Source organism: Theropithecus gelada, chromosome 20 (assembly GCF_003255815.1).
Source record: "Theropithecus gelada isolate Dixy chromosome 20, Tgel_1.0, whole genome shotgun sequence".
Taxonomy (NCBI): domain Eukaryota; kingdom Metazoa; phylum Chordata; class Mammalia; order Primates; family Cercopithecidae; genus Theropithecus; species Theropithecus gelada.
In genome coordinates this window covers 49,178,169-49,191,151 of record NC_037688.1, presented here as the reverse complement: position 1 = coordinate 49,191,151, position 12,983 = coordinate 49,178,169, and the positions used below count along the sequence as shown (strand labels likewise).

The 12,983-nt window shown below is 45.3% G+C and overlaps 1 protein-coding gene across 2 annotated transcripts in view; it reads right to left on the bottom strand.

The window, feature by feature from the left end:
* CREBBP (CREB binding protein) overlaps positions 1 to 12,983 on the bottom strand; it is a 155,545-nt gene that overhangs the window by 123,435 nt on the left and 19,127 nt on the right. For both annotated transcript variants that reach the window (XM_025370196.1, XM_025370197.1), the window contains exon 2: positions 1,612 to 2,324. In XM_025370196.1, coding sequence (XP_025225981.1) covers positions 1,612 to 2,324 — 713 coding nt within the window. The remainder of the gene's footprint in view (positions 1 to 1,611; positions 2,325 to 12,983) is intronic.

Below are 12,983 nucleotides of genomic sequence, written 5' to 3'. Positions count from 1 at the left end.
AATAGACGGAGTTTTAAAAATGGGTAGTAAGGAATAGAGTGATGACTGAATTAGGACAAGGAACATGGATCAGATCATCTCTCCAGGAACCATAAACCCATGAGAAATTCCTTCTCAATCGACTCTAAATGACACACTCATACTTCTCAATCGACTCTAAATGACTCTTCTTCAAATGCCAGGTACAAGTAAAATTTAAGTTCACGTTCCCCTCTACTAACATTTCAAAAGAGACAAATGCAATTTAAACACTGAGAATTACTCCACCTTCATTTCTTAAGTTAAAAAAAAAATCCTCTCCTTGTTTCCGATAGTCACAGGGCTTCGGACCCATCACCCAACGGTCTCACCAACCTTGTGGGGAAACTGTGTTCTACTCTTATTTCTCCCTCACTCCTACTTGGGACTAAACAAATCCAAAGAACAACCCAAACTGATTTTCTGTTCTGGGATGTGCGGAATTTACTGCCTGAAGGCGTGCCTGGTGGCTGCCGCTGAGAAGCCTCTGGCTGCAGAGCATCCACAGTGTTTGTCGCTTCAGTGGGAATAGGTGGCGCTTCCTTCTCTGCACTCCTCCCTGTCAGCCCTGGGCTTTTCCAGCTGTCTCACATCTATCTAGGCATATGCCTTCCCTCTTCTCCAAGTTCAGTTCCTACTGTAGAAGGCAGCTGTAAGGCTGGTGGCTGCAAACCCCAGTCCAGGCCTTTCCCTACCCTAGCAGAGCTCTTGGCCGTGTGAGAGAGAGTGTGTGTATGTGGGGGTGGGGGTGTGTGTGCGTGTGTGTGTGTGTGTGTGTGTGTTGGGGGGATGTGGGTGAGCTTGGAACCACCTGGAGGCTGCTGTTGCTGCCTTTTTTTTTCTTTTGTTTTTTTTAAAGAGGGTTTCGCTACAGTGCCCAGGCTGGTCTTGAACTCCTAGACTTGAGCTATCCACCCACCTCAGCCTCCCAAAGTACTGGGATCACAGGCATGAGTCACTGCGTCCAGCATCCATCTGGAGGCTTCTTAAAGCCCAGGCCCACCCCGAGTTTCTGAGTCAATATAGAAGTGTGCATTTCTAACAAGCTTCTAGGGCATGCTGCTGCTGCTGCTGGTCTGGGGGACCCCACTTCAAGCACCACTGCACTAGTGTTTCCCCTGGGACCCGAATGCCCATGCCTCTCCCTGGCTCTGCCACCTCTTGCTTGTTAACATGGCAGAGTGAGCTGACAACTCTGGAACACAGCTTTCTCATTCAGTGAAATGGACACTGTGACAACAGATACTTCACTGGGTAGCCATAGAGGAGCACACAGACTAACAATCACCTCCTCAGTGGGCGGTACAGAGGCAGGAAACAACCTTTAACAGGTTCATGGACACATCAGGCCCTGTATTTTCCAACTGCCTGACCTGCAAGCTATCCTACTTCTTTAAGAATTCTCATTTTAAAGACAGAAATGGTGCAGAGATCTTTAACCTAGAAAGAAATCTGTATCTTCCAAGTATGAGTGGCACATGCAGAGCCCAAGAGGAGAAACAGGAGTGGGCCACAAGGTCCCATTTTACGTATTACTCAGAGGGAAAGCCCAAGGTTAGGTAGGAAGTATTGAAAGCACGTCAGCTCACTTACCTTGGCCATGCCTCCTGCCTGTGCGGTGTTCAGTCCCGCGTGACCAGTCATTTGCGGGGAAACCTGCGTTAGGGTCTCAGCCAGCACGCTGCTCGTGGCGCCCTGCATGGCTGGAGTAGGGTATGGCATTCCAGCTCCCCTTCCTCTGCCAGCAGCCCCAAGAGATCCATTCATGACTTGCGCCTGCCCTTGTGAAGCCTGATTCATTAAGCTATGGCCAGAGTTACTATTGAGGAGGCCTGGGTGGGTCTGGTTAAAGTTAGCATTCATGCAGATACCAGGTCCAGTCTGTGACGTGGCAGGGCTGCTAGTCGCCAGCCCCACTTGCTTTTGTGCTTGCGGATTCAGTGCTTGGGAGGCAGCGGGGGTGGGCCCAGAGGTGCTGGCTGCCTGTTTGGGCAGGCTGGGGGCTGAAGAATCTCCCTGGCTCAGAGGGCTCTTGCCCATGGCACCGAGGCTGGCCATGTTCGCACTGTTCGGCTGCCCTTGAGCCTGGCCACCCAGGCCCTGCTGCACGGGGCTGCTGGCGCTTACATTTCCTATTCCTGGGTTGATACTAGAGCCGCTGCCTCCTCGTAGAAGCTCCGACAGTTGTTTATGTTTGGAAGCAGCATCTGGAACAAGGTTCCCACTGTTTAAAAGGCCTAATTCTCCTCCATTGGGTATCAGCTCATCAGGAAGATCATTTTCCAAGTCAAACAATGATCCAAAATCTAGAAATTAAACAGAAATGGAAATGAGAAACTAAGCAACCTTAACAGCTCTCCAACTGCCATGTTTCTACGATCTTAACCTAATGGGGCATTCAGTGCAAACACTAGCATGTCTTAAGAGTCATGTCATTAGCCGGGCGTGGTAGCGAATGCCTGTAATCCCAGCTACTCCGGAGGCTAAGGCAGGAGAATAGCTTGACCCCGGGAGGCAGAGGTTGCAGTGAGCCAAGATGGCACCGTTGCACTCCAACCTGGGCAACAAGACCAACACTCCGTCTCAAAAAAAAAAAAAAAAAAAAAAAAAGAAAGAGTAATGTCAAAATGATTTACAAGTTTATTGGGGAAAATAAAAAAAAAAAATCCTTCCAATTCTGAAGACAGAAAAGTTAAACAGATGACGACAGCCCTACTAGATTTATCATAATAGTGCGGTGTGAGGGCAAACTCAGATATACAAATTAAAAGAAAACAATGGGAAGACCCCAAATTCACTGAATTATAATTTTAAAATGCTTTTAAGAATGCATGTGTGGCCGGACACAGTGGCTCACCCTATAATCCCAGCACTTTGGGAGGCCAAGGTGGGCGGATCACGAGGTCAGGAGATCGAAACCATCCTGGCTAACACGGTAAAACCTAGTCTCTACTAAAAACACAAAAAATCAGCTGGGTGAGGTGGCGGGCGCCTGTAATCCCAGCTACTCGGGAGGCTGAGGCAGGAGAATGGCGTGAACCCGGGAGGCGGAGCTTGCAGTGAGCTGAGATCGCGCCACTGCACTCCAGCCTGGGCGACACAGAGACTCCATCTCAAAACAACAACAACAACAACAAAAAACAATGTATGTGTGTAGAAAAGTAATTGGGCACTGACTTGCATGAACAGCAATTTAAGGACAGTAAAGTCAACCTTACTTTTTTTTTTTTTTTTTTTTAAGACGGAGTCTCCCTCTGTCGCCCGGGCTGGAGTGCAGTGGCGCGATCTCGGCTCACTGCAAGCTCCGCCTCCCGAGTTCATGCCATTCTCCTGCCTCCAGTCCAGAGTAGCTGGGATTACAGGCGCCCGCCACCACGCCCGGCTACTTTTTGTATTTTTAGTAGAGACGGTGTTTCACGGTGTTAGCCAGGATAGTCTCAATCTCCTGACGTCGTGATCCACCCGCCTCAGCCTCTCAAAGTGCTGGGATTACAGGCGTGAGCCACCGTGCCCCGCCAATTACATTATTTAAAAGTTAAAAAACAAAAAATAAACTAGCTTTAACACAAAATGAAATCAGTGATTTCTTAAAGTGTTGAAGCTGCAGGAAATGATAATAAAGACATACACAGAAAATACAAAGAGTTGAAAATAAAAGAAAATAAAGAGACTAAAAGTATTTGTAGTATATGAAAAGGGTAAATGTCAATCACACAGGAAGATGAGAAGCACACTGAGTCCCGACTATAAAAGGACATAAGCAGGTCATCATCCCAAGGGGAGATAAAACACTAAACAAAATAATCCATCCTTCCTGATAAGGAAACAAATGGGAACTAAAACAACCCTTTTTTTCCGGTCCCTTTCAAAGTAACTTTTCTCTGAAGTGTGGTCTACACATGTCATCTCTACCTTCTCATCTCCCACGTACTCTAACCCATGATAGCCAGGCTATTCATGTATGTGCAAAGGAAGAGGTATGTAGAAATATGTTCATCTTAGTATTATCTGTAGCATCCAAAAAAAAAAAAAAAAAAAGCACAAAAAATACCCAGAGGCAGTTTTTCCTAGTGGTTACAGAATCTAGACTGGGGCTGCCCACACTGGACTCCAGCTCCCCATTCATTAGTGATGTGACCTTGGTAGGTTACTCAGCCCTTCTTTGCCTCAGTTTCCTCATCTGGAAACTAGGGGTAACAATGGCCTCTACACCTCATAAGGCTGTTGTGAGGACCAAATCAAGAAATAAGTGTAAAACACGACTGGGAACAAAGAGTGCCTGTGGGTGGTAAATGCTAAGTACTGTGTATTATTATTACTGCTATCCATAACAGGAGGTGTAATAAGCTGCTGTATAATACTTTAAAACATCAGGCCAGGCGCAGTGGCTCATGCCTGTAATCCCAGCACTTTGGGAGGCCAAGGTGGGCAGATCATGAGGTCAGGAGATTGAGACCATCCTGGCTAAGACGGTGAAACCCTGTCTCTACTAAAACTACAAAAAATTAGCTGGGCGTGGTGGCGGATGCCTGTAGTCCCAGCTACTCGGGAGGCTGAGGCAGGAAAAGGGTGTGAACCCGGGAGGTGGAGCTTGCAGTGAGCCAAGATTGTGCCACTGCACTTTAGCCTGGGCAACAGAGTGAGACTCCATCTCAAAAAAACAAACAAAAAACACCATACATCAGCCAGGCACTGTGGCTCATGCCTATCATCCCAGCACTTTGGGAGGCTGAGGTAGGCAGACCATCTGAGGTCAGGAGTTCGAGACCAGTTTGGCTAACATGGCAAAGCCCTGTCTCCTCTAAAAATACAAAAAGGAGCTGGGCGTGGTGGCAGGCGCCTGTAATTGCGGCTACTCGGGAGGCTGAGGCAGGAGAGTCGCTTGAACCTGGGAGGTGGAAGTTGCAGTGAACTGAGATATTGCCATTGCACTCCAGCCTAGGCAACAAGAGTGAAACTCCATCTCAAAAAAAAAAAAAAAAGAAAAAGAAAAAATTAAAACATTTTTTCTGCATGGTGGCAGACCCTAATGTCTGCTTACCCAATACCCCTGGCCTCATGCTGCTGGCAACACCCACATGATCTGAGGTGGCTCCCTGGGAGGTTCCTCTGAGGAAGGGCAACACCTTTCCTGGCCACAGGAGGGGGAGTGACCAGATAAGCCCACCACCATGATCACATTCCCCTTTGCAGGTGACACAACCTCAGCTAAGGGAATCTGAAGGTACACTGAACCAGGACCATTGTGGAAAAGGTGTTCCTTCCTAACAGTAAGGGATGCTCAGAAAGAAATCTCTCTCCTCTTCTTCACTAGATCTCGTCATGGGCGGGTGACAACCACCCTGTAGCCAGGAGAGCAGACACCACTTGCATGCTGAGAATGGCTGTAGCCAAAAACACAAACACCTGGGGTGGGTAGATCATCTCTGAACGGCTAAGTGATGCAACCATGGTACTTTCCCACCTTCGAACTTCATGTTATGTGAGAAAATACACTTACTATCATTTAAGCCATTTTAGCCAGAGTTTAACCCTCACCCTAACCCTAACAGACCCATCATGTCTATGGAAGAAGTTCAAACACCTTCTCATGGCACGTGAGGCTATCTTCTCGGCCTGCCTTTACAGGACAACACCAGATGCCTCCTACTTTCCAGCCACAACACTAAGAGCTGGCATATGCATTGGGAATCTTTCTTCTTGAATCTCTCTCTCGTTCTAAAACTCACCTCAGTTCTCACTCAGATTAGACACAGCAACTATGAAGACTTTGGGCTGCCCCTGTCCAACTGAACAGTCCCTCTTGTCAGCCTAGAAAATCATGTCTAACACACACTTGTATCTTCCCACCTGTCTATAAGGAATGAGGTGTGATTTAGGAGTGTGTACATGCATGCAACAGTTTTTGCAGAAAAACAGACTGAGAGTAAGCTGCAGACAAAATGACACTATTCTCCTAAGTACTTCAGTACGTATCTCCTAAGAACATCCTCTTACATAATCACAGCATGCATGTGCAACTCAGGAAATGTAACACTGATACAATACTGAATATACTGCCCTTACTCAAATGTTGCTGGTTGTCCCAATAATGCTCTTTTCACATCTGTCTCTTCAAAATGACATGTCCTATAGCCGTGAGATTACAAGATCCGAGATCTAATTCAGGATCATGGTGCATTTAATTGTCATGTCTTTGTCGCCTTGTTTAATCGAACAAGGTTCAAACGTTCCCTGGCCTTTGTCTTTCGTAACTGACATTTTATTATTAATTAATTTATTATTATTATTTTTAGACAGAGTCTTGCTCTGTCACCCAGGCTAGATGGAGTGCAGTGGCACAATCTAGGCTCACTGCAACCTTTGCCTCCCGGGTTCAAGCAATTCTCCAACCTCAGCCGGAGTAGCTGGGATTACAAGTGTGCGCCACTGCACCCGCCTAACGTTTGTATTTTTAGTAGAGACGGGGTTTCGCCATGTTGGCCAGGCTGGTCTCGAACTCCTGACCTCAGGAGATCTGCCTGCCTAGGCCTCCCAAAGTGCTGTTAACAGGCGTGAGCCACTGCACCCAGCCATAACTCACATTTTTGAAGAATAGAGGCCAGTTGTTGTTGTAGAAGGTCCTTCAATTTGGGATACCTCCTCATGGTTACAGGACATGTCATTCTGAAGAAACAGGAATCTGATCCCGGATACAGCAGACAGCTCCATGAGTACACAGGGCCCATACCTGGTGAACTAGGACTCAACATGCTTCTGAGGGTCCCAATCCATAGTTTTTATGCTATTATGCTATCCTAAATTTGGAGATTGACTGAGGTGTCCAGATACAAAGACTGCACAATATAACATTTTATTAAAAAGTCCTCTCAGGCCAGGCGCGGTGGCTCACGCCTGTAATCCCAGCACTTTGGGAGGCCGAGGCAGGCAGATCACGAGGTCAGGAGATAGAGACCATCCTGGCTAACACGGTGAAACCCTGTCTCTACCAAAAATACAAAAAAAAAAAAAAAAAAAAAACTAGCCGGGCGCGGTGGCAGGTGCCTCTAGTCCCAGCTACTCGGGAGGCTGAGGCAGGAGAATGGCGTGAACCTGGGAGACGGAGCTTGCAGTGAGCTGAGATCCGGCCACCGCACTCCAGCCTGGGTGACAGAGAGAGATTCCATCTCAAAAAAAAAAAAAAGTCCTAACATAACTACTGTTTTCTTTGTTGCCCTCCAGGCTTTGTCCACCTGCACACACACTTTTACTCAGTACTCCCTAATAAATACTTTTGTCCAACCCAAATGATAAATGTTTGAGGTAGTAGATATCCTAATTACTATGATTTGCTCATTGCGCATTGCATGCATGTTACAAAATATTCTGTACCCCATTAATACATACAACTGTTACACGTCAACTACAAATAAAAGGAAAAAATAAAATACGTACTCTCCAAAAATAACAACTTTTTATTTTTTATTTTATGTTTTAGAGATGGGGTCTTGCTCTGTCACCTACGCTGGAGTGCAATGGCGCGATCACAGCTCACTGTATCCTCGAACTCCTGGACTCCACCAATTCTCTCGCTTCAGCCCCCCTACAGCTGGGACCACAGGTGTACCCCACCACACACAGCTCATTTTTTATTTTATTTTTAATTAATGAATTAATTAAATAATTATTTTGACAGGGTCTTGCTCTGTCACCCAGGCTGGAGTGCGGTCAAGTTGTAGGCTCACTGCAGCTTCTGCCTCGCACCAACACACTCACCTAATTTTTGTACTGTTTTGTAGAGACAGGGTTTTACCATGTTTCCCAGGCTTGCCAGCTAATTTAAAAAAATTATTTTTTTGTAGAGACGGGGTCTTGCTATGTTGCCCAGGCTGGTCTCAAACTCCTGGCCTCAAGAAATACTCCCACCTCAGTCTCCCAAAGCATTGGAATTACAGGCATGAGCCACTGCAGTCCAAAATAACTTTTAAAAATGCAGTGTTCCTTAACTGATGAGCATGAAAATGAAACTTCATCTAAACCAGGAAGTGGAGCCATTACATGAGAGATCAGCTTTCCTTCCTTTCTGTCCAGGGCAAGGATGAAGAGACCATGTCAAGCACTGTAACCCAGAAGCAAACAAGTGCCAAATATTTTATGTTTAAGTTTGGAAAAATCTGCAAAAGGTGACCTAACTGGCTATTTCAAACATCCCTAAGCACTCTTCCTAGGAGAGGGAGGCCAGGCCACAGAAGAGCAGACAAACTCAGAGAGTAGTGAGTGAAACCCAGCAGGGCTGGCCTCAGTGTAGGCCAATGGGAACAGAACACCTGGAAGCTGAGCACAGGAGTTCAAATCCTGCATCCTTGGGCAAACTGCTTCATCTCTGCATCTTCATACCCCACCTGTAAAACAAGGGTACCAACACCCCAGAGTTAAAAAATTCACCTATCATCCTGCCACTCTCAGAGTATCAGTTTTCATTTGTGATTTATTCTAGTTCTTACCAAATTCAAATTCACAGGCAAGTTTCCAAATTGTAAGCAGGGCTTCTGTCCTGGGTAGTGTTTTTGTTTTTCACTGGTCTGCTATGTTCTGACCACCCTGACCACTTTTTCATCCTATTTCAGTCCAAATACACATACCAGCTGTTTGGGTGAAGGGAGAGTTGACTGATTTTTCTTCTGTAATTCACCATATGAATATGTGTAAAGCCAAATATATAGGTGTGGCTTTTTAAAAGACAAGATAGGGGCACACATAGTCGTACCATCACCCTTCTATTCACCACTGTCACATTTTCATATTCCCTAGTTCAAAAAAACTGACAAAGGGGAGTGAAGGAGGCAGGCCAGGATATTGCAACACAGCACAGCTTTGCTTTCTACATACCAAAGTGTCCCAACACATGGCTTGAGCAAGAGCAATCTGTATCATCGGAAGTTCCTAAGGTTCAGGATTGACAGCGATCCAGTCCCAGGTAAGCTCTCTTCTCTCTGACCGTCACCAGGGGCCCAGGAGAATGCAAAGCAAAGGAGACTGTGGGCACCCTGCACCCAGGGCGTTTGCACCTCAAGGGAGACTTCCCCAGCCAATGTCAAATAGCAAACACTGCCTGTCATACTTTCATAGCTAGGGACAGGAATTTTCTCTTTTAGAGCTTCCTGGCTGCCAACCAGGAGGCTACCCCTTTCATTAAGCTGAAATGAGAGTAAAGAGAGGCTACACACTTCCCATTTCTATCACACTCATACAAGGCTGGGCAGACCCAGTGAGGAATGAGGAAAATAATAGGGACTTAGGAAGGAGAAAGCCAAACTCAGGCAGCCTCAGGAAAGACAAGCTGTTTACCAAGCAAGGTAGAGAGACATTCACTTCTATACTCGGAAACCCAAGTCGGCAGTCCGCACACAGAGACTGTTAGACGGGGATCACTCCTAAACACTGAAAGACAAATGGGACCCACATCTGTTCCAGGATCCATTCTTAATAATCATGATCAGAAATCAGCATTTCACCTTAAGCAAGGAATGAACTATTAGAATCAAACCCCAGGCGGGTGGCTAAATCAATCTGTGCAGCCAATAACATTTGAAAACAGTCTCATCTGAAAAAAATGTCAAAGGCATCAGCCAAAGTATCCACAAAACACACCTTTCTTCAGGTTTTCTACAGTCTCTTCTTTCCTAATACCTTATTTTTTTCTTCGAATTCCACTTGGAGTCCCAAATTATTTGAACGGACAGGACTGGTTTATCACACCTTCTCCTGGAAATAAGAACTATTTTATGCTCCTACAGACATAATGCATTAAAATTATGCTAACAACTTCACGTTATAACGCGTGAGGCTGTAAGCTCCCTGAAAGCAGGGATCCTGTCTTGCTTATCTACTCAGTGCCTCGCATAAAATGTTTCGTATGTACTAGGCACTCAATAAACCCACGTCTGAGTGCACGAATTATAGAGGATACACAGTATCAACAAGCTGCCTGTCAAGTCAAAGATAAAAAGCAGTAATCTTAAGTAATCTTAACATTTACTACTACTTTCTGAAAACAGAAACAATAAAGAAGTCTCTAGAAATATTACACTAACTCATCTTTCTCTTTAAGACTTTTTCCTATTGCCCTCTTTACCTTTTAGGGGACCACCCAAGTATATTTCAGTCTTTGACTACAAACTCAGCATCAATGAACCCCAACCCTAGAACTGATACACAGAGTAAATGGCATAATGTGGAATGAGCAATAGTAGTGTGAGAAATAAGCAAGTAAGAGTTCAGATGCTGTTTTGTGATGTGTTCATATTTCTCTGCTTTCCCTCCCACACATATTTTATCTTCCTCACCCACTCCTAATTTCTCTCTCACATCCCTATTTTCTGTGAAAAAGGTCTCCTTTCTTTAGATTTTTTTTTTCATGGTTTCTTTAGATTGTCTTTTGCATTACTTTTGTAATACTGTGAATATGTATTTGGTCTTCCACCCTGTCTCTGGCATACCACTCCTAAAATCCTGGGACTCTCCAAAGCAGGTTTTTTTTTTTTTGGTTTCGGTTTTTTTTTGTTTTTTTTTTTTTTTGGCTCTGTCGCCTAGGCTGGAGTGCAGTGGCAAGATCTTGGCTCACTGTAGCCTCTACTTCCCGGATTCAAATGATTCTCCCGCCTCAGCCTCCCAAGTAGCTAGGATTACAGGCGCATACCATCACGCCCGGCTAATTTTTTGTATTTTTAGTAGAGACAGGGTTTCACCATGTTGGTCAGGCTGGTCTAGAACTCCCAATCTCAGGTGATCCACCCGCCTCAGCCTCACAAAGTGCTAGGATTACAGGTGTGAGCCACGACACCCAGCCAGTAATGTCTTTCTGTATGCTCACGAATTGACTGATGGCTGGCAGCCCCCAGATAGCTTCGGATGGGAGCTGGTCACCAGGAAGACCAAGGCATGACTGATTAGAGGACTGGGACTTTCAGCCCATCCTTGATTTCCCAGGAAGGGAGAAATGTTAAATTAAGCTGATAACCAACGGCCATTGGTTTATCAATCATGCCTATGTAATGAAGCCTCCGTAAAAACCCAAAAGTAGAGGGTTCAGAGAGCTTCCACAGAGCCGAACACATGGAGGTTCCTGAAGAGGGGCATACTTGGAGGGGGCAAAAAAGCTACACGGCCCTCTCACATGCCTTGCCCTATCACCTGATATGCAGTGGTATCCTTCTTAATATCTTTTACAATAAAAAAAAAAACCCGTAAACATGTTTCCTTGAGCTCTGTCAACTGCTCTAGCAAATTAATTGAACCCAAGGAGGGGCTTGTGGGAACCCTATTTATAGCCAGTCAGAAGCACAGGTAAAACAACTCGGGGCTTGTAAACGGCAGGGGGCGGGAGCAGTCTTGGGGAATGAGCCCTCAACCGGGGGATCTGACACCATCTACATGTCAGCTGGTGCCTGCTGCAGTACCAAGTGCTTACTCAGTGTATGTGTGTGGCTGGGGGAACCTCCACAAATCTGGTCCCAGAAGTGTTCTGTATTGACTGTTGACACTGAATATAGAAATAAATGAGTATAGGAGAAACCTGATTTTTCCCTACATCCTCAGACTTGAACTACAACCCTGACTACTCAAATGCTTCCATTAAATCTTTCAAAAGTTAAACATTTTTATTCACCTATTTACCTATCCTCGAAAAACTTCCAAAAGGAATTTTTTCTTAAGAGATGGGGTCTGTGCTGCCCAGACTGGAGTGCAGTGGTCATTCACAAGTGTGATCACGGTTCAATGCAGCTTCAAACTCCTAAACTCCTGGACTCAGACAATCCTCCTGCCTCAGCCTCCCAAGTAGCCAAGACTGCTGGCATGTGCCACTGTGGCTCCAAAAAAAATTTTTAATTTCTAAATTAACAGTAGACACAGGAAGAGGTAATGCATATGTTACTTAGCTCAATTTAGCCAATCCACAATGTATAGATATTTCAAAACATCATGTTGTATATTATAAACACATGCAATTTTTATTTGTTAATTAAAATTTGAAGGAAAAAATCTACATACAAAAAACTTGATCCAGCAAGGGCAAAGCATCCTGGAAAAGTTCACATCTAAAGATGAGGAATCTAGAGACTGGTGGAAGGATTCACAGCGTTATTATTATTGTTCAATGACCTGGAGGCCACACTAGGCTCTCGGTGTGTTTACTGATCTCTTACTAATTAGACACTACGGACACAGGAAGTGCAGTCTGGTGTAGTGAGAAGAGTACTCAACCAAGCCCTGGTTCAGATCACAGCTGTCATCACGGCTACTGCCTCCCTGTATACTGCTCCTTAGCTCTAAAATGGAAGGACAGTTGGGTGCAGTGGCTCACGCCTATAATCCCAGTACTTTGGGAGGCCAAGACGGGTGCATCACCTATGGTCAGGAGTTCGAAACCAGCCTAGCCAACATGGTGAAACCCCATCTCTACTAAAAATACTAAAAAATACAAAAAATTAGCTGGGCATGGTGGCAGGTGTCTATAATCCCAGCTACTCAGGAAGCTGAGGCAGGAGAATCACCGGGAGGTGGCGGTTGCAGTGAGCCAAGATTGCGCCACTGCACTCCAGCCTGGGCAACAAGGGCAAAACTCTGTCTCAAATAACATAACATAACATAACATAACATAACATAACATAACATAAAAAATAAAATAAAATAAAATAAAATAAAATGGAAGGACAGTAGCACCTGCTTCACAGGATCGTTGATCGAAGAATTAAACCATACAGCATTTAGCACTGAGCCTGGCATGCAGTAATGACTCAAAAAATATTAGTCATTATTATCACTGTCCCAAGCCCACTTCCCAAGGCACCTACGAGGGCTGAACCAGCCAAAGCCTGTAAGAACCTGGCCCCACAGGGCTGGTACAGAGCAGGCGCTCAACAGTCACTACTTATCAATGGTAGTGACTTGCTAATAAACTCAACCCTGGTGATCTCTGGCAATTC